Source organism: Orcinus orca, chromosome 1 (assembly GCF_937001465.1).
Source record: "Orcinus orca chromosome 1, mOrcOrc1.1, whole genome shotgun sequence".
In the NCBI taxonomy this organism is placed as follows: Eukaryota; Metazoa; Chordata; class Mammalia; order Artiodactyla; family Delphinidae; genus Orcinus; species Orcinus orca.
The window spans coordinates 27,500,424-27,522,478 of record NC_064559.1 but is presented as its reverse complement, the minus strand read 5'-3'; the positions used below and the strand labels follow the sequence as shown (position 1 = coordinate 27,522,478).

The 22,055-nt window shown below is 38.1% G+C and overlaps 1 protein-coding gene across 2 annotated transcripts in view; it reads right to left on the bottom strand.

Annotated features, from left to right (window-relative positions):
* The window catches only part of LOC101271984 (complement factor H), a 125,022-nt gene that overhangs the window by 28,104 nt on the left and 74,863 nt on the right, over positions 1-22,055 (bottom strand). For both annotated transcript variants that reach the window (XM_049708179.1, XM_033415450.2), the window contains 5 exons: positions 8,002-8,184; positions 5,985-6,161; positions 1,869-2,045; positions 681-863; positions 394-573 (listed from right to left, as the gene is read on the bottom strand). In XM_049708179.1, coding sequence (XP_049564136.1) covers positions 394-573; positions 681-863; positions 1,869-2,045; positions 5,985-6,161; positions 8,002-8,184 — 900 coding nt within the window. The remainder of the gene's footprint in view (positions 1-393; positions 574-680; positions 864-1,868; positions 2,046-5,984; positions 6,162-8,001; positions 8,185-22,055) is intronic.

Sequence of the window (22,055 nt, the reverse complement as noted above, 5' to 3'; positions counted from 1 at the left end):
AGGCAAGATTCCTAAAGGAATGCATGAAATGGGTATTTTCTTAGCTATATTTCCTTGTTTTAAAGGTCCTAAAAGAAAGAGTATCATATAAAAACAAAACTGGTATTTCTGCAGAGATAGTTGTATTTTCCTGGTAACTAGTACTCATATTTTAATCATGTGAATATCAGTAAGATTTAGCTTCACACTTGTAAAGATAAACAATGTTAATATCAGGACAGAAAGATTCATAAAATTCTCTTCTAGTTTATACTTTTCCTCTTCAGACATATATTGAATTATAAACAACAAATGTTGGGAATCATAATTTAAGCTGACATTTTCAAGGATAACTCTAAATTTCAACAATATGGCTGCAAATGTTAAATGTCAATTTGAGAAGTGCATTCTCACCAATGCACTGAGGAGGTTGGGTCCACTTTCCACTAATACATGTGACTGATCTGGGTCCAATCATTGTAAATGCTTCTCTACAACTGAACTCTACCAAGTCTCCATGGTGATAGAGAGGGGCAGAATGGTTGACATAGCCGTGATCAAGTTCCGGTATATCTCCACAGGTACTCTTCTCCTCTGGAAAATTTCACAAAAATATGTTCGTCTTTATCATTTAAGTTTGTATAAGAATACAAATAAAAGTGTTGACTTACCTTTAAATATTACTATTTTTAATACTTTACCAATACACATGGGCAAAGCTGTCCATTGTCCATCAACACACTGAATTTTATGAGAGCCCTTCATCAGAAATCCAGGATTGCAGACATATTCCACCACCTCACTGTGTCTATATTCTTCTCTCTGTGTGTCTTTAACTTTCCCACTGAGCAGTTGAGGAGGTGGAGCACACGATTTTACTTGCCCTACAGTAGACATGCTGTGTAAATAATGGTCACGTGGTCTATTTTACAGCTTAAAAATCCAGCTAATGCAGAGATTTTTTTGTTAGTTTATTATTTATTACATAATTTATTTTAGCATTCTTAAACAATGAAAAAACAATGGTGTTTACACCAGACTCTGTTTCCTAGTTCTATTGCTCATCCTGAGCTAACATACTGGAAGTCTATGTAAGCCCAGAAAACATGTTCAATAATCCAGATACCCTAAATAGGTATGCAAACCAATTAATAAATATGGGTGTGTAAATTATAACAATATTCTTATTCCATGGAAACATTGTATCAAAACTTTTGGAAAAAATATTATCCTTTGAAACAAGCATTTGATCAACTTTTTTTTTTTTTTTTTTCGGTACGCTGGCCTCTCACGGTCGCGGCCTCTCCCGTTGCGGAGCACAGACTCCGGACGCGCAGGCTCAGCGGCCATGGCTCACGGGCCCAGCTGCTCCGCGGCATGCGGGATCTTCCCGGACTGGGGCACGAACCCGCGTCCCCTGCATCGGCAGGCGGACCCTCAACCACTGCGCCACCAGGGAAGCCCCTTGATCAAGTTTTAAGTTTTATTCCAGCCATACATATGATTGAATTGACTATAAGCTACTTGAACATTGTTTAGACACACTTGATGACACTTAAGGTAAGTCCCACATTATATAAAATGTGCAATATTAATGGTGGAATTGTAGGCAAAAGGAAACCTAACAAGAAATCCTGCCAGTGTCAGGTTCCTTATACATATCTGTGGATACTTCCACCACACACTTCAAGAAGCAACTGGAGATTAATTTCTTAAATAAGGAAAACTGTTTTATCTACAACCCAACACTCGTCCATGGTGGGTACACCTCTGGCTTAATGCATTAGATTATAGATGCACTGGAAGCAGACAGAAAATTAAGAGAGGAAAGAAATGGTTGATGTCTAAGGTTTTAACTCTTGTTCAGCAGCTGTAAGATAAATATTTACCTTTACATGTTGGAAGATTAGGGGACCATCCAAAGTGGTAGCACTGAATTGAAACTGCTCCAACCATAATAAGTCCTTGTATGCAGGAGAATTTCAACACATCTCCACATCTATATCTGTCTTTCTTGGGATTAGCATCTAAATTGTTTTCCATTTGTGGAATACTGCATTCTCTTTCTATAGAAAGAGACAAATAATTTAGTGAGAATATACAACTAATCATTGCCAAATAAATATTATATGTGTCATGTAAAAATGAGGTGCTGGGTACTGCATGCATATACAGAGGGGCAGCACATAAATGCTCTTCCTTGAAAAACATTACATATTAGGTTTTATACACCCTCTCCATTCATATGGGGCTTTTTGAGAAATATTAAGGTATTGAACAGCAACGTATGTGTCCTGATAATTTATTTGTTAAGTCAGCTTGTTTGAACTGGATATGATTTTATCACTGACATTTATAAAATTTAATGTTACTTTTTCTGTCTCAAAACGTAAAATGATTCTCTCCTGTTAAAGAAAACGAATGCTACAATTTTTAAATTGCACACAAATGAAAAATGGTATTTTTAAAAATATAATTGGGAAACCAGAACACACAAGGGAGACATTTCTCATGTATTTGAGTTACAGGAACATTAAAAATCCCTTAATTTTACAAGTGTGGAAATCAAACTGAAACATGATCAAATTGAAACATGAAACAAAATGAGGAACATGTTCAAAGCCATAGAGATAGGCATATTCTAGGTGTCATGATTATGTATAGGATATACAAGTATCTATTCTTGTTGTACCTGTAAATGATCTTACTATTAATATATTTATAATTATTCTGACTCAATTTAGAAATGTGTAAAATTATACCCCCAAATTTATAAAATGTATGAAATTTGTGACATTGCTACAAATTATGAAAAATTGCGTTTTTCTTATTTGGAGTCTTCCTATCTTGTTAATTAATTTATAAAATTCAAAACTGGAATTTGAAAATTAGAATTTCACCAAAATGAAAATTCATACCATCTGAAAGTCAAGTCTTAACACATAGTCATAAAGTTAGATGTAAGGTAACTATTTTTAAAAGTAATGTCACAAAAAATAACTCAAAAAATAGTTTTCGTTTTGTGTTAATATTGAGTTTTGTAGCTTAGTTGAGAAGGTCACGCTTGATGAGAACAATTGAGATTCCCTTCCGAAACTTCTACTCCAAATTTCCACATAGCAATACTTTTATTGGTATGTGTCTGTTTATATATGTTGTGCGTATATACAATTCCTATTTTATCATATTGTGAAAAATGCTGCATTAACAATAACATCGGTTGTAGGCTATTTTCCAACTGCTGTCTTCACATAAAGACAGTGACTTTAAGAATGCCATGATCGTGTTAAGAGCCTCCCCTTTTACTTAGAGTAAGCTCCAAACACTTTACAATCCATTCCTTGCCTACACTTCCAGTGTCATCTATCTGCCCCTGGAGTTGGAGTCAATACAGAATTTTTAAAATAGGTCAATTTCTTTGCTGCCTCGGCTGCTGCACAGACCCTTATCTCTATGCTGAATGAATGGTTTCCAACTTTTCCTTGCATAGATGTCTTCCTGTAGGAACTAGAGCCTTCAGTCCCCTCCTATTTTCTAAGCGCTTGGATTCTTTTGTTCTTCGAATACAATTACTTGGAAAATATACTAGAAATATTTTACCTTTTGGTTCATTATTTACCTTAATTATTTGTTGTTTTTTCATAGTGGAATGAAAGCTCTTGAAAGGCAGGTCCCCTGTTTGTATCTTTCACCATTTTTCTCTTAGCCTACTTCTAGGACATATTAGGTGTTTGTTGACAGCCTGAAAAGTGAAATTTGTGCCCAGAACACTGTTGAACAAGCCTGTCTCTTTTCCGTTATAAATTCACTCTGTGTGTCTGTCTGAAATCTCTATTTTTAATCTTTTCTACTCTGCCTAGTGTTCTTTCTCCTCCTTCCCCTGTGCACCACTTAATCTCCCATGACTCTGTCTCCTACCTCAAAGGAAAATAGAAACCATCAGCGACTGCTTCTTTTCAGCATTAGATTTACACATCCATTTTCCTTCCTTCCTCCTGATAGGAAGTTGGAAGTAGAGCTGTTGCCACCAAAGCCCAGGATTTTCTCAGCAGCGCGGGCTCCTTTCCCTTCTCCTTCACAGGGAACTTCCTGTGTTCAGTCTCTGCCTGCTCCCCTCTCTAGCATATCCTCTTCAGCGTTCAACACACTCTCATCTTTCCCATTAAAACAATTCTTTATTCAGTGCGTAATTTCCCTAGCAATATATCCTGAACCTCCTCTTCTCTGCCACAAGCAAATCTTTTGAAAGAATTATGTCCACATGCTGTGATAAGTTTCTTATTAATCATTTTTTCAGCAGGTTCTATGTAGGTTTTTCCCTGTCTACTCCATCCAAAACCATCTCTGTTGCAGTTTTTGTTGCCCTCTATGTAGCCAAATCCACCACATTTTTACAGTCTTCTAACGGGACATATCTACTGAATTAGAAATATTCACCACTCTAACAATCATAATAATGTAATTAGATGACAATTTCCTTGATTTTATTGTATGGCAGGCATTATGGCAAGAACTTTATATGAATAATTTAGTCCAAAATCCTTTGAAATATTAGAACATTTGTAATTACTAATCCATTTTCCAGATTAGGAAGTGTGAACAAAGCTTCAAATAGGCGTGGTTGTTGCCCTAAGATACATGCCTAGCAAACTGTAGAACTGGAATTAGAACCCATCCAGGCTGACTCCACAGGATTCACCATTAGTTGATCTATTATACTTGCTTTACCTGTACACATTTTCTTCTCCCCACGTCTATGAAACATTCATTTCTAAGTTTTTCCCCTAAATTCTCTGGGTTCTCCTTTTTCCTATCTACTTTGCCATCTATTCCTCTTTGTCTGACACCTAAATGCTGGAATGCTTCAGGGCTCAGTCTTGATCTCTCTTCTGTTTTCATTCTACATTCTTTCCCAATGTGATATCATTATTTATAGGGTGATAATCTCACAGGTGTGTCTCCTGGTTAGATCCATGTATTCAACTCTGTAGTGGATATATCCAATTCTTATGGTCCATGGGCAGCCCAATCACAATGTGTTCAAGTCAAAAGTTGCCGTGTTCTTCCCAAAGTGTTCTCTCTCCTGCCAGTAGCACCTGACAAAGTCATTTCCATTTACCTGCTTGCTTATGAAGCAATGGAGAGCAAGCACGCGAGTCCCTTGACTTTTTGCTCTTTTTGACATCCACCATTTAGTGACATTATCTGTGTTTTCTGCCAACGAAATATATCTCAAATCTACCCTCTGCTGTGCATCTCTTCAGCCATAACCTTATCTAATCCCCACTCTTTCTCACCCTACATGGCTTCCTGAAAAAAAAAAAACTTTCAAGAATCCAAATAAAATTATATCATTCCTTTCCTTAAAATTCCTTATGACTTTTCATCAATCATAAAATTAATCCAAATGTGAACATGCCCTGAAGTAACCTGGATAATCTTTCCTTTGCCTCCTATCCAGCCTCAGCTCATAAAATTCTCCCACACCTTGAGTAGAATCCATTAACCTCGGTATTTCCCAAATATTGTTTTGTTGCCAAAGCTTTGCATATACTGTTCCTTTGGCTTGGAACATTCAACATCCATTCAGTTGGCCAGAGATTGAAGCCCTGTTTCTAGCCCTGGAGAAAAGACCGCTGATTGGCAAACATAAAAGAGATTCATGTCACTGTCCTCAGAACTTGTCACGGTGGGAAAATAAAGAGCTCCTCTCAGTACCTGCAGAAATTAATACTCAAGCTAGGAGGTATAGAGCAGAAACTCAGGAGCAAAACAGTTGAAGAGGTTGTAAGACACTGTCACTTTGGTAATGAGTGAGTCTTTGGACTTCAAAATTTCCCCTCCACCCAGTTTACATTAAAGCAGAAGGAGACATCTTGATTTTAATCATCATGCCTTAATAATGACTCTAGATCAGTCAAATTTGGTAAAAATAAAACATTTTTGATGATTATTGTTAATTATGTTCATCTTGAAAAGAATAACAGCTGTAAAGGAGTTCTTACCATAACATGCAGGTCTATCAGACCAGCCATTTTCACCACACACTATGGAGCCTGTGGTGTGTCCATCTCGGCTCTCATGCCCATCAAGGCATTCGTAGTCCAGGCTGTCATTGAGCTTAAACCATATGCCATCACTTCTGGCTCTGGCATTCTCAAATACTGGCATATCACAGGATTCTAAGGGATAATGGAATAAAAATATTTCATTTCTAATATTATTTAGTGGGCAATCTGATTAAGTTTCATCTCAAGGGGAAAGGGGGCTTTACCAATTAGTATGTGCTAATAAATTATGATGCAAAAATAATCCAAGAATACCAGTGATTGATCACTGTCCTGGAATAGTTACTCAAAATGAAAAAAATATGTTTCTGTTATTGTTTTTTTTTTTGTCTGCAACACACGGCTTGCAGGATCTTAATTCCCTGACCAGGGATCGAAACTGTGCCCCCTGTAGTGGGAGTGCAGAGCCCTAACCACTGGATAGCCAGGGAATTCCTGAAAAAATATGTTTCTACACAACATTTTTCTCAACACTTAATGTCTCTGAAATATTTCTTTTATGAACATTTTTCTCAATTTAATTATACTTATGCATTTTTCCCAGGCTAGTAATAAAATAAGCCATTACAGATGTATTGTACTATTTTTGTAACAGCATTTTCTGAATTAATATGCTGAACTTATTAGCAGTTGTGACATATATGCCAGAGAAAAATCGATTAATTGAAAAAAAGAGTAATTTTCAACAAGGTAAGTAAATTTTTAAACATTCTATAGAATTCTACTTTAAAACACACTAATATTTAAAGTCACATGCTGATTTTGCTTTCCCAAATATATTTCTAATGGTTGTGTATTCTTTTATATTTATCAAGGTTGAATGCATAAGTAGTTCTATTATTTATAACAATTTACAAGAAAGTAAAATGTTTCTTTACAAGAAAGTAAAATTGAACAGTATCAATTTTCACTAACACTGTAATAGAGTGATGTTAATAAAGGTTTAAATAATTAATCTCAAATTTCATAATGTGTTATGTAGCCAGCCAGCTTAAAACTTTAAAAAATTAAAGCAAAACTATACTAGTAAAAACAAAAGTAATAGAGAAGTTTTCTCTTCCATGAAAAGAGTGTTAGAATGGAAAATTGGTCGCATATTAGTACGAAGTGAGTTTGATATGGGGGCAAGTTTTATCATTTTCTCTTTGGCTAGTGCCCATATTAAGCATATACATTGGAAAGAAAAATAAATAAAATGTAAACAGTAGAAAGCGATATTTTAAATATCCACTTCACTTGAAGTGACTATGTAAAATATCACTTCAAAAATATCATTGTGCAGCTTTGGGGTGAATAAGATAAACTCAGCAAATTTTCCTTAGAAAATCGTCGTAAACATCTGTGTGGTGGGACAGAAAAACCTCTCAGCACAGCAGAATTTGGTCCTATCTAGAAGTGTTTCTGTGTCTCCACTTACTAGATGTTTATGAAGATTTCCTAACAGAGAGAATTTTTCTCAAGTGGATCTACCCTACAGTTTCAAACATATAAATTTTACAAGTTATATTATTTGAAGATTATGCACTATGGACTCATATCTTCACTTAAAAACATAACCTTTAGGCTTAGGAGGAAAGATTCTGACATAAAAGTCTCAAAAAATAAAATCAGATGCAATCGGCATAAAGGATTCAGGTTAAAATAAATAAGTTTATACCAGAATATAGGTATGTCTCCTAGCTAAATTAGTTTATAATCACGGGATGTGTTAAAGTGAAAAAACCTTGAAGTGAAGGATGCAATGATATTCTACCCTACTAGTAATTAATCATAAAAGGTAAAAAATGATACACATTTTAAAATTTATCTTTTCAAATACAGCCATGGGACCACATCAACACCTCATACCACCCCACCCCAGCAAAAAAAAAAAAAGGGTAAAAAGAATGAAGTTAAAGAAAACTTCTCTAGAGTGATCATTAGGATAATGAATACAAAATAATCAATTACTTACTAATGCATACAGGTTGCATTGACCATCCACTTTGCAGACATGTAATTAATCCTGATGTATTACCATCTGCTGTTACATATCCTGATTTACACTTATACTTTGTTTGTTTATTTAAAGGATATGTAAAGGCAGCTTCAGAAAAAAATCCGTTCTTAATTTGTATATCTGATTTTGAACATGTTTCTAAAAGGGAGAAAGCATAAAGAAAAGATAAGCATATATTTGATAAACATTTTATAAGGATGCAAATAATATAACTATAGAAAAATGGGGAGTCATTTATAAATGTAAACCTAGAAAAATTCTAATCATTTAAGTTCTTGTGTGAGAGAAAAAAATCTACGAGTTTCCAAAGATATTAAATCAAGACACTTTATTCATGTTTTTAGAACAAAGCAAGATTTAAAGTACTCAGAATCCTTACTAGGAAATTATTAGAAATCTGTTTGTCTAATGGATCTGGAATCCTACAGCATGTCAGAACTCTATTAACAATGGGTTTCCTTTCCTGGGACTTGTTCAAAACATTGCTTAGTCTGGATCTCTTAAGCAACCCAGAACACAGTTAACAAATTGGGGTATCTCAGATCAGGTGATGATCTCGGAATCTTCCACCACAGTTACCATAGCCTTTGTATCTGAGAATTTGAAATGTTTGTCATCAAAACTGGGTGCTTAAAGCCATGTCAATATATGGAGTTCAATGGAGATGACAATGATCAACACATGTATTCAGTCTACAAAGGACTAAATGATGCTTCGTCAAACTATGTATAACTAAACTTGAAATAGTAAAGTACATTTCTGTCACTTACTAGGTCTCTTCACAGAGCTCAGCTTCATTTATTAAATAACTCGTGGATAAAGAAGAAATCAAAAGAGAAAACTTTGAATATTTTGAATTGAATGAAAATAAAAACATGATAAGTAAAATTTTATGAGATTTATGAAATGACACGAAAGTGTGCTGAGAGGGGAATTTTAACATTAAATAGCAATAATAGAAAATAATAAAGATTGAAAATCTGTAATAGAAAACAATGATTGAAAATCAATAATTCTTTTTACTTAAAAACTATAAAAAGAAAAGCAAACAAACACAACATATATAAATTTGAAAGAATAGAGTGACATTAGTAAGATGGTGGAATAGGATGCCTCGACCTCTCCCCACAGACACACTGAATTAACAGCTATGCACGTATCAGCTCCCCTTATTCAAAACACTGGTTGAGAGGCTCCTGCGTTCAAGGCAAGTGAGAAAATGCTAAAATCCTAACTGTTAGGAAAAACTGAGACACACTCTCACAATAAATCCCACCTAGGCACAGCACCATATAATTGGGAGGGAACCCTCAACTCCCAGCTTCTCCTGGAGGAGCAAAGAGTTTGAACCACAATCTAGGGCTCCAGTTTTCCAACTGCTAGTCCAGGGTCTGGCTTCTAACTCACCTGCCTCTGGGAGGGCCCAGCATTTCCAGTCTCCTGGGACTACTGAGGACAAAGTGGAATGGCTGTGCTAGCACTGCTCACAGGTCATCCCCTACCTTAGTGCAAAGGGAGCAGCTCCCAGTTTCTCCATGGAAGGAGTTAGACTACACATCTAGACCCTCATCCTTTTTTTTTTTTTTTTTTTGTGGTATGCAGGCCTCTCACTGTTGTGGCCTCTCCCATTGCGGAGCACAGGCTCCGGATGCACAGGCTCAGCGGCCATGGCTCACGGGCCCAGCCGCTCCGCGGCATGTGGGATCCTCCCAGACCAGGGCACGAACCCGTGTCCCCTGCATCGGCAGGCAGACTCTCAACCACTGCGCCACCAGGGAAGCCCTAGACCCTCGTCTTTTCTGGCTGCTGCCTAAGGAACTGGCTCCTAACTAACCTCTCTCTGAGAGCTGATGAAGTCCAGAATTTGTTGATGCCTGGGGACTACAGAGAGCAAAAGCATGGTTTGGAAGAGCACAGGGTTTGAAGGAGCATGCAGGCATTTCCACAGCCCTTCTCCCCAGCTCAGTGCAGAGTGAGTGAGGGGATAAAGTCCAGCTCCCAGCTTCAGCAGCTTTTCTGGCTTCTAGGTCACCTGTCTCAGGACATAGATGGGAAGTGGTATACTCCAGACCCCTGGAAGATGCTAGGTACAAAGACAGCAGTTTGGATGAGCATAGAGGTTAGAGAGGCATCCAGAATCTCTGGCCAGGCTGACTGATGAAGGCTTTCTACTTATGAGTCCAGTCTGTGAAGACTAGGAGGTGTGGGTGTTTCATCTAATGCACAGATATCAACACAGAGATTCGAGAAAAATAATAATAGAGAAATACGTTCCAGTCAGAAGAACAAGATAAGTATCTATAAACCAACACTAACTAAATGTAAATCACCTGTGATTTCCCCAACAGAGATTCAAAATAGCAGTCAGAGAGCAAAAAATTTGACAAAAGAGTAAAGCAGAGGTGGTTTGGGCCTGACATATGTCCCAGGTGAGTGTCACGGGCAGCTCCCATGTCCAAGCCTAAGTACTCAGCTTCTTCCCTTGCTTCTGATGTTCGCCCTCTTGTAACTAAAGCTTGTGGGTTTATTACTAGGGAATATTTAGAAATAAAATACATTTTTCAATGGCAAAAAACCCCCAAAACAAACAAACAGAAACCCCCAAACCCACAAAATAGCCATCATAAACATGCTTACCAAGGACAGGAGAGCAATACATGTACAAAGTAAGAATTTCAACAGAGAGATAGAAAATATAAAAATTACCAAAAGAGAAATGGTAGAACTGGAAAATGTGATAAATAAACTGAAAAATTAAATAAAGGGGTTCAACAACGGACTAGAACAAGCAGAAAAAAGGATCAGTGGACGCAGAGGTCACTAAAAGTAATTGACTCAGAAGAGCAAAAAGAAAAAAACAGTAAAAAAGTGATCATAGGTTACGGCACTTATGGGACACTGCCAAAATGATCACTATATATGTTACAGAAGACTGAGAAGGACAATAGAGAGGGAAAGGGGCAGAAAACTGAATCAAACATATTAAAACAACTGAAAATGCACTAAATCTGGGAAAGGAAACAGACATTCAGATCCACTAAGCCCGAATGAAGTGAGATGAGCTGCAAAAAAATACAACCCCCCCCCCCGACTGATACACATAATCAGATTGTCTAGAGTCAAAGACAAAGTAAAATATTGAATCAGCAATAGGAAACATCACAAAGAAGGGAACCGTAAAACCACCAGGTGACTTTACAGCAGAAACGCTGAAGGCCAGAAGGGAGTGGAATGATACACTCAAAGTGCTAAAAGAAAAAACTGCTAAGAATACTATACCAGCAAATTGGACCATCACAAATAAAGGGGAGGTACAAATATGACCAGACACACAAATGTTTAGGGAGTTTATCGCCACTAGATGTGCATACCAAGAAATGTTAAAGGCAGTTCTTCAAGTCGAAAAAGAAGGGTGCTAAACACCAGCACAATAGCATAAGAAAGTATGACACTCACTGGTAATGGTAAATATAGAGACAAATACAGAATACAGTGATGAGTAAATAAGTTTTTTTAAAAATAGGTCTTTATTGGAGTATAATTGCTTCACAATACTGTGTTAGTTTCTGTTGTACAACAAAGTGAATCAGCCATATGCATACATATGACCCCATATCCCCTCCCTCCTGAGCCTCCCTCCCACCATCCCTATCCCACCCCTCTAGGTCACTGCAAAGCACCGAGCTGATCTCCCTGTGCTATGCTGCTGCTTCCCACTAGCTATTTTACATTTGGTAGTGTATATATGTCGATGCTACCCTTACTTTGGCCTAGCTCCCCCTCCCACCCTGTGTCCTCAAAGTCCATTCTCTATGTCTACATCTTTATTCCTGCCCTGCAACTAGGTTCATCAGTACCCTTTTTTTTAAATATAGATTCCATATATATGTGTTAGCATACGGTATTTGTTTTCCTCTTTCTGACTTACTTCACTCTGTATGACAGACTCTAGGTCCATCCACCTCACTACAAATAACTCAATTTCGTTTATTTTTTGGTTGAGTAATGTTCCATTGCATATATGTGCCACATCTTCTTTCTCCATTCATCTGTCGATGGACACTTAGGCTGCTTCCATCTCCTGGCTATTGTAAATAGTGTTGCAATGAACATTGTGTGGTACATGTCTCTTTTAGAATTATGGTTTTCTCAGGGTATATGCCTAGTAGTGGGATTGCTGGGTCATATGGTAGTTCTATTTTTAGTTTTTGAAGGAACCTCCTTACTATTTTCCATAGTGGTTGTATCAATTTACATTCCCACCAACAGTGCAAGAGGGTTCCCTTTTCACCACACCCTTTCCAGCATTTATTGTTTCTAGACTTTTTGATAATGGCCATTCTGACTGGTGTGAGGTGATACCTCATTGCAGTTTTGATTTGCATTTCTCTAATAATTAGTGATGTTGAGCATCTTTTCATGTGCCTCTTGGCCATCTGTATGTTTTCTTTGTTGAAATGTCTATTTAGGTCTTCTGCTCATTTTTTAACTGGATTTTTTGTTTTTTTGATATTGAGCTCCATGAGCTGTTTGTATATTTTGGAGATTAATCCTTTCTCTGTTGTTTCTTTGCAAATATTTTCTCCCATTCTGAGGGTTGTCTTTTTGTCTTGTTTATGGTTTCCTTTGCTGTGCAAAAGCTTTTAAGTTTAATTATGTACCATTTGTTTATTTTTGTTTTTATTTCTGTTACTCTAATAGGTGGGTGAAAAAAGATCTTGCTGTGGTTTATATCAAAGAGTGTTTTTCCTCTAAGAGTTTATAGTGTCTGGTCTTACATTTAAGTCTTTAATCCATTTCGAGTTTATTTTTGTGTATGGTGCTAAGGTGTGTTCTAATTTCATTCTTTTACATGTAGCTGTACCGTTTTCCCAGCACCATTTATTAAAGAGGCTGTCTTTTCTCTATTGAATGTTCTTGCCTCCTTTGTCATAACTTAGTTGCCCATATGTGTGTGGGTTTATCTCTGGGCATTCTGTGCTGTGGCATTGATCTATATTTCTGTTTTTATGCCAGTACCATACTGTCTTGATTACTGTAGCTTTGTGGTATAGTTTGAAGTCGGGGAGCCTGATTCCTCCAACTCCGTTTTTCTTTCTCAAGATTGTTTTGGCTATTTGGGGTCTTTTGTGTTTCCCTACAAATTGTAAAATGTTTTGTTCTAATTCTGTGAAGAATGCCATTGGTAGTTTGATAGGGATTGCATTGAATCTGTAGATTGCTTTGGGTAATGTAGTCATTATCACAATACTGATTCTTCCAATCCAAGAACATGATATATTTCTCCATCTGTTTATGTCATCTTTGATTTCTTTCACTAGTGTTTTATAGTTTTCTGAGTACAAGTCTTTTGCCTCCTTAGGCAGGTTTATTCCTAGATATTTTATTCTTTTTGTTGCAATGGTAAATGGGAGTGTTTCCTTAACTTCTCTTTCAGATTTTTCATTGTTGGTGTATAGGAATGCCAGAGATTTCTGTGCATTAATTTTGTATCCTGCAAGTTTACCAAATTCCTTTATTAGTTCTAGTAGTTTTCTGGTGTCATCTTTAGGATTTTCTATGTATAGTATCATGTCATTTGTGAAAACTGACAGTTTTACTTCTTCTTTTCCAATGTATATTCCTTTTATTTCTTTTTCTTCTCTGATTGCCATGGCTAGGACTTCCAAAACTATGTTGAAGAAGAGTGGCAAGAGTGAACATCCTTGTCTTGCTCCTGATCTTAGTGGAAATGCTTTCAGTTTTTCATAATTATGATGCTTGCTGTGGGTTTGTCATATATGGCCTTTATTATATTGAAGTAAGTTCCTTCTATGCCCATTTTCTGGAGAGTTTTTATCATAAATTGCTGTTGAATTTTGTCAAAAGAGTTTTCTGCATCTATTGAGATGATCAAATGGTTTTTATTCCTTAATTTGTGAATGTGGTGTATCACACTGCTTGATCTGCGTATATTGAAGAATACTTTCATCCCTGGGATAAATCCCACTTGATCATGGTGTATGATCCTTTAAATGTGCTGCTGGATTCTGTTTGCTAGTATTCTGTTGAGGATTTTTGCATCTATGTTCATCAGTGATATTGGCCTGTAACTTTCTTTCTCTGTGATATCTTTGGCTGGTTTTGGTATCAGGGCGATGGTGACTTCACAGAATGAGCTTGGGTGTGTATCTTTCTCTGCAACTTTTTGGGAGCATTTGAGAAGGATGGGTGTTAGCTCTTCCCTAAAAGTTTGATAGAATTTTCCCATGAAGCCAACTGCCCTGGACTTTTGTTTGTTGGAAGATTTTTAATTACAATTTCAATTCCATTATTTGTGATTGTTCTGTTTATATTTTCTATTTCTTCCTGGTTCAGTCTTGGAAGGTTGTATCTTTCTAAGAATTTGTCCATTTCTTCGTGTTTGTCCATTTTATCGGCATATAGTTGTTTGTAGTAGTCTCTTATAATCCTTTGTATTTCTGTAGTGTCAGTTTTGATTTCTCCTCTTTCATTTCTAATTTTATTGATTTGAGTCTTCTCCCTTTTTTTCTTGATAAGTTTGGCTAAAGGTTTATCAATTTTGTTTATCTTCTCAAAGAACAAGCTTTTAGTTTTATTGATCTTTGCTATTGTTTTCTTTGTTTCTATTTCATTTATTTCTGCTCTGATCTTTATTTCTTTCCTTCTACTGAGTTTGGGTTTTCTTTGTTCTTCTTTCTCTAGTTGTTTTAAGTGTAGGGTTAGATTGTTTACTTGAGATTTTTCTTGTTTCTTGAGGTGAGACTGAATTGCTATAAACTTTCCTCCCTCTTAGATGGCTTTTGCTGTGTCCCATAGGTTTTGGGTCATCATGTTTTTGTTGTCATTTGTTTCTAGGTATTTTTTGATTTCTTCAGTGATCTCTTGGTTATTTAGTAGTGCACTGTTTAGCCTCCATGTATTTGTGTTTTTTACCATTTTTTTCCTGTAATTGATTTCCAATCCTATAGCGTTGTGGTGAGAAAAGATGCTTGATACAATTTCAATTTTCTTAAATTTTCCAGGGCTTGATTTGTGACCCCAGATGTGATCTATCCTGGAGAATGTTCCGTGTGCACTTGAGAAGAAAGTGTATTCTGCCACTTTTGGGTGGAATGTTCTATAAATATTAATTAAATCTATCTGGCCTATTGTGTCATTTAAAGCTTGTGTTTCCTTATTTATTTTCTGTCTGGATGATCTGTCCATCGGTGTAAGTGGGGTGTTAAAGTCCCCTACTATTATTTTGTTACTGTCAATTTCTCTTTTTATGTTGTTAACATTTGCCTTATGTATTGAAGTGCTCCTATGTTGAGTGCATAAACATTTATAACTGTTATATCTTCTTCTTGGATTGATCCTTTGATCATTATGCAGTGTCCCTCCTTATCTCTTATAATAGGCTTTATTTTAAAGTCTATTTTATTTGATACAAGTAACGCTACTCCAGCTTTCTTCTGATTTCCATTTTCATGGAATATCTTTTTCCATCCATTCACTTTCAGTCTGTATGTGTCCCTAGGTCTGAAGTGGGTCTCTTGTAGACAGCATATATATGAGTCTTGTTTTTGTATCCATTCAGCCAGTCTGTGTCTTTTGATTGGGGCACTTAACCCATTTACATTCAAGGTTATTATTGATATGTATGCTCCTATTACCATTTTCTCAATTATTTTGGGTTTGTTTTTGTGGGTCTTTTTCTTCACTTGTGTTTCCCACCTAGAGAAGTTTCTTTAGCATTTGTTGTAAAGCTGGTTTGGTGGTGCTGAATTTTCTTAGCTTTTGCTTGTCAGAAAAAGCTTTTGATTTCTCCATCGAATCTGAATGAGATCTTTGCAGGTAGAGTAATCTTGGTTGTAGGTTTTTCTCTTTCATCACTTTAAGTATATCCTGCCAATCCCTTGTGGCCTGTAGAGTTTCTGCTGAAAAATCAGCTGATACCCTTATGGGGATTCCCTTGAACGTTATTTGTTGCTTTTCCCTTTCTGCTTTTAGTGTTTTTCTTTGAATTTAATTTTTGATACTTTGATTAATATATGTCTTAGTGTGTTTCTCCATGGGTTTATCCTGTATGGGACTCTCTGTGCTTCCTGGGATTGAGTGACTATTTTCTTTCCCATGTTAGGGAAGTTTTCCACTATAATCTCTTCAAATATTTTCTCAGACCCTTTCTTTTTCTATTCCTCTTCTGGGACTCCTATAATTCGAATGTGGTATGTTTAGCGTTGTCCCAGAGGTCTCTGAGATTGTCTTCATTGTTTTCATTCTTTTTTCTTTATTCTGCTCCTCAGCAGTTATTTGCACCATTTTGTCTTTCAGCTCATTTATTTCTTCTTCTGCCTCATTTGTTTTGTTACTGATTCCTTCTTGTGTATTTTTCATTTCAGTGTTTGTGTTGTTCATCTCTTTTTGTTTGTTCTTTAGTTCTTCTAGATCTTTGTTAAACATTTCTTGTATCGTCTCAATCTGTGCCTCCATTCTATTTCCGAGATTCTAGATCATCTTTACTATCGTTACTCTGTATTATTTTTCAGGTAGATTGCCTATTTCCTCTTCATTTATTTGGTCTTGTACTTTTTTACCTTGCTCCTTCATCTGTGACATATTTTTTTGCTGTCTGTTTTTTTAATTTTTTTAATGAGTGGGACTGTGTTCCTATCTTACTGTTGTTTGGCCTGAGGCTTCCAGTACTGGAGTTTATAGGATGTTGGGTAGACCTGGGTCTTGATGCTGAGATGAGGACCTCCCTGAGACCTCACTCTGATGAATATTCCCTGCGGTCTTAGGTTCTCTTTTAGTCCCATGGTTTGGACTTGGAGCTCCCACGGAAGAAGATTTGCCCAACCCCTGCCTCATGGGGCATCCAAGATCCCCCAAGCCACGTGGGGTGGTAAATAAAAAGAGAACATTAACAAAGTAAAAAATAAAATTAGACTAGGAAACTAACAGATATATTAGAAAGAATATAAAAATAAAAATACAGATGAATCAACAACCGGGAGGTACATCAGTACCACAATAGTACAAAAGCGGAGGAGGGAAAAGAAGAAAAAAAAAAGAGAGAGGAAAAAAAAAGGAGGAGGGAAGCCTTGGCTGTGGAGGGTGGGGCCTAAGCAAGGGCGAAGTTTGGGTGGTGGGCAGGGCCTATGCTTAGGACCCACAGGGCTAGAAAAGGCCCTGGGAGCTGTGGGGGGTGGTGCTTAGGCTCAAGGAACAGAAGGGGCACAGGCGTGCCCCCCATCCCTGGTCTCAGGGGGCAGGGGACCTCACCTGGGAGCCCAGCAGGCTTCCTGGGTTCGAGTGGGTGGGGTCATTGCCCTCTGCTCCTCTCCTGCTCCTCCCAAGTGTCCCTCCCACTTGCCTCTCCTGATCTCCCTGACCTCTGGAGTGCCAATCCTGTCTGGCCTCAACTTCTCCTCCCCCTTCCATCCCCCCACATCCTAAACGTTCAATTGGGGGTTCCTCCTGTCTCCTGGGGGGGTCAGAGTCCCCCACCAGCAGCCAGCAGGCACCCTAGTGGTGGGGAGATGCTAACTCCATGTCTCCACACAACACCACCTTGACACTGCCCCCCAAATCACTTTTAATGCTAGTATAAAAGTTAAAAGGCAAAAGTATAATGAATAAATATAACAAATTATATAAATGGTTGCAAACAAAATTGGATGTAAATTGTGGTGTCAACAACTTAACATGGAAGGGGAGAGCGATAAAAGTTTACAACTGTAAAAATTAGATATTTTATGTAAGCTCCAACAAGAGTATACCTATACATTACATCAAGGAAAAGAGAAAGGAATCAAAGCCTACTTAAACTGACAAACAAACAAATAAGGAAACAAACCCAATGAAACAAAGGAAGATAGCAAGAAAGCAAAAGAGAGACAAAAGAACTACAAGACAAACAGAAAATAAGTAATAAAATGATAAAAGTAAAAAATTATTGGGCTTCCCTGGTGGCGCAGTGGTTGAGAGTCCGCCTGCCAATGCAGGGGACATGGGTTCGTGCCCCAGTCCGGGAAGATCCCACGTGCCGCGGAGCGGCTGGGCCCATGAACCATGGCTGCTGAGCCTGTGCTCCGCAATGGGAGAGGCCACAACAGTGAGAGGCCCGCGTACCACAAAAAAAAAAAAAAAAAAAAATTATCAACAAAAATACTTTAAATGTAAATATATTAAATGCAACACTAAAAGACATAAACTGGATGCATGGATAAAAATACAAGATCCACCTTTATGTTTTCTATAAGAAACTAACTTTAACTTTAAGGAAAAACACAGGCTGAAAATATAAGGATGAAAAATGATATTCCATGAAAATGGTAACCAAAAGGAAGCAGGGTTAGTGATATTTGTGTTAGACAAAATAGACTTTAAACCCTTACCAGAAAACATGGGATCATGGTGGCACAAGACATTCATTGTTTTTGTTCCTGAACTGACAACAGAAATTTGACATCCATCCACAAACAAACCTGTCTTTGAGGGAGGTGTGGGACTCAACACAATATGCCAAGGGACCCAGGAGGTGTCTCACCCACATACGCATGAAATAAAAGGCAGAGAGATCTCTGTCCTGACTGTGGTGTCTGCAGTGGCCCATGAACCAGCTCTATCCTCTCTCAGCCTCAGTCCAGTAGTCACTGGAAACACTACCTTAAACAGTCACACATGGAGGAGAGTACTTATGTGAAAGTCCAGGTTTTCACAGGAGGAGCTGCAGCACACACTAGAGAAAAAAATATATGTTTGGATTCATTGGACTGGGTAAGAGGAACAGCTCAACTTTACCTTCATCACCCCTCCCCCAAAGGAGGCACAGCTTAAGGCTAATAGAAAACTTCCTGGGCCCCTGATTTCTCCCACAGGGGAAAGGGGGAGTGTGTGTATGATTTTGCAGCTTCCTCATCTGTATGGGATCTGCCAAAAGGCTCATTTCTCTTTCATTCCGTCCAGAGTACTAATAATGAGCTATATGTCTGGGAGTCAGGAAGAGGCTATGAAAGCAGAAGACAGGACACTTACAGAGCATTAAAGGGAGGCTGATCCTACTAACTGCCTTGCAAACTCCATCGAAGAACTCACTCAAAAGCTGCTGGGAATGCCTCACCTTCTTATTCACTCAACTGGCCCACTGGCCCCTTCAGGGCTCTGTCTGCCTCACTCACACACCCTCCCATCTTGTGGCCAGTCCCTGTGGGCACAACTGACATTGGAGGTAAAAGCAAGCTTTGATAGACAGCTAGTGAGCACACACAGAAATTTGGCTCAAATCTGTGGGCCAGGGAGAGAATACAAGATTAAGATGTAGTGCCATCTTTGGGGAAACAAAAGACAGGCTGTCAGCACCCATCCTGGTGCATTGTAGGATCTAGACAAGGCACACAAGCACAGAAGTTCTGCCACTAGAGGGAGAAGAAGTGTGAGCTGGTGTTCCCATAGAAGATCTGAGATAGTCTAAAAGTCTGTAGCAGGGCTGAAGGAAGTTTTCTCACCCCCAAAGGAGACTGGTACTTCCAAAGCAAACACAACAACACTAAACTTCAAGGAACATGAAATCAAGTAATATGGCATCAACAAAGTATCACAACAATCTTCAGTATTCAAACTCAAAGATTGGAGATCTGTGATTTACCCAATGGAGAATTCAAAATAGCTGTTTTAAATAACTCAATGTGCTACCAGAAAATACAGGAAGACAACTGAAAAACATCAGGAAAACAATACATGAACAAAATGAGCAGTTTACCAAAAAGATAGAAATCCAAAAAAAGAACCAAAGAGAAATTCTGGTGCTGAAAATTCCAATGATGAAATGAAAATGCAATAGAGTAGCATCAACAACAGAATGAAACAAGCAGAAGAAGGAATCTGTAAGATAGATGACAGATATAATGAAGTTATCCAGTCAGAGGAGAACAAAGAAAAAAAGCATGAAAAAGAATTAAGAAAGGCTACATGATATATGGTATGTCATCAACAGAACCAATCTGTGAATTATTGAAGTTCCAGAGGAGAAAAGGTGGAGATGGGGGCAGAAAGCTTATTTAAAGAAATAATGGCTGAAAACTTCCCAAATCAAGGGTGAGATTTGAATATCTAAGTTCATGACATTTTTAGGTGACCAAATAAAATTCAACATAAAAAGGTCCTCTACAACACATGTTATAATAAAACAGAAAAAATCAAAGAAAAAAGAGAAGTCTTAAAGGTATCATGAGAAAGAGACCTTGGAACTTACAACAGAACCCTCATATGGCTCTAAGTAGATTTCCCAGCAGAAACCTAGTGGGCCAGGAGAAAGCCAAGTGCTGAAAGAGAAAATTGCCAACCAAGGATACTTTATTTGCAAAATGTCATTTGGAAATGAATGGAAGATAAAGACTTCCCCAGACCAACAAATACTGAGGGAATTGAACACCAGTAGTCCTGTCTTACTAGAAACACTGAAAGGAGTTATTCAAGGTAAAGTAAAACAATGCTAATTAATAACATGAAAATACACAATACACTGGTAAATTTATGTATACAGTCACATTCAGAATACTATAGTACTTTGATATGGAATGTTAAACACTTAACATATTAAAGTTAAAGGACAAGAATATAAAAATAATGATAGCAACAACTATTGGCTAATAAGTACCCACTATAAAAAGAGGCAAATCATGACATCAAAAATATAAAAGGGTGGGACTTCCCTGGTGGTCCAGTGGGTAAGGCTCTGTGCTCCCAATATAGGGGGCCCGGGTTCGATTCCTGGTCAGGGAACTGGATCCCACATGCAGGCCGCAAGAAGTCCGCACACTGAAACTTAAGATCCCACATGCCACCACTAAGAGCCGGTGCAGCCAAATAAATAAATATATTTTAAATATATATATATATAAAAGGGTGGAGGGTAAAAGGAAAGAGTTTTTGTATGTGGTTGATGCTCATGTTTCATCAGTATAAAATAGACCGCTGACTCTGTAAGATGTTTTATTTCAGTCTCATGGTAAACACAAAGCAAGAAACCACACTAGGTTCACAAAAGGTAAAGAGAAGTTTATTAAAAGCATACCACTATAAAAATCATTAATTCACAAAGGAAGGCAGTCAGAGAGGAAGAAAGGAATTAGGAAACTACCAAAGAGTCTTAAAAAAAGAGATGGTATTAGTAAGTCATTACCTATCAATAATTACTCTAAATAAAAATGGATTACATTCTTCAATAAAAAGGCATAGGATGGATAAGATGGAGGAGTAGGAGGACGCAGAGTTCGTGTCTCCTCATAACTAGGCCACCTAGGAGGCGCTGGTGGGGGACTTTGGACACCTAAGGGGAAGGGAGGAACCCCTATGTGATGAGGTAGGACGTGGAGGGGGTGAGGAGGAGGAGAGGAAAAGTGGAGGCGGGATGGGACAGGCATGCCTGAGGGGCAGCTGGGGGAGGGGAGGCATTACCATGCTTGGAGGGGCCAACTCACAGTGAGGGAATCAGTGGGAATGGGGAGAGACCTTCAGGGGATCAGGAGATAAGAAGGGAACATGGCCAGTGTCTCCCCTGCCCACTCTGACCCAGCAAACCTGCTGGAGGCCTGGGCCTGAAACTCTGCACTCCTGGGCCCCCTCTGGCAGCACAGGCCCTGAGCCTAATCCCCGCCACCCCCAAGGCCTTTTCTGGCCTTTTTTTCTTTTCTCTTTTTTTTTTTTTTGCCATGCTGCATGGCTTGCGGGGTCTTCATTCCCAGGCCAGGGATTGGGTCTGAGCTCCTGTGGTGAGAGTGACAAGTCCAAACCACTGGACTAACGGTGAATTTCAGGACCCAGGGAATATTAATTGGTATGAGATCTCGCAGAGGTCCTGATCTCGGCACCAAGATCTGGCTCCACCCAACTGCGTACAAACTCCAGTGCTGGACACAGCAGGCCAAACAACCAGCAAGACATGAACACAGCCCTACCCATCAAAATAAAAAATGAGATGACAAAAAATATGTCACAGATGAAGGAGCAAGGTAAAAACC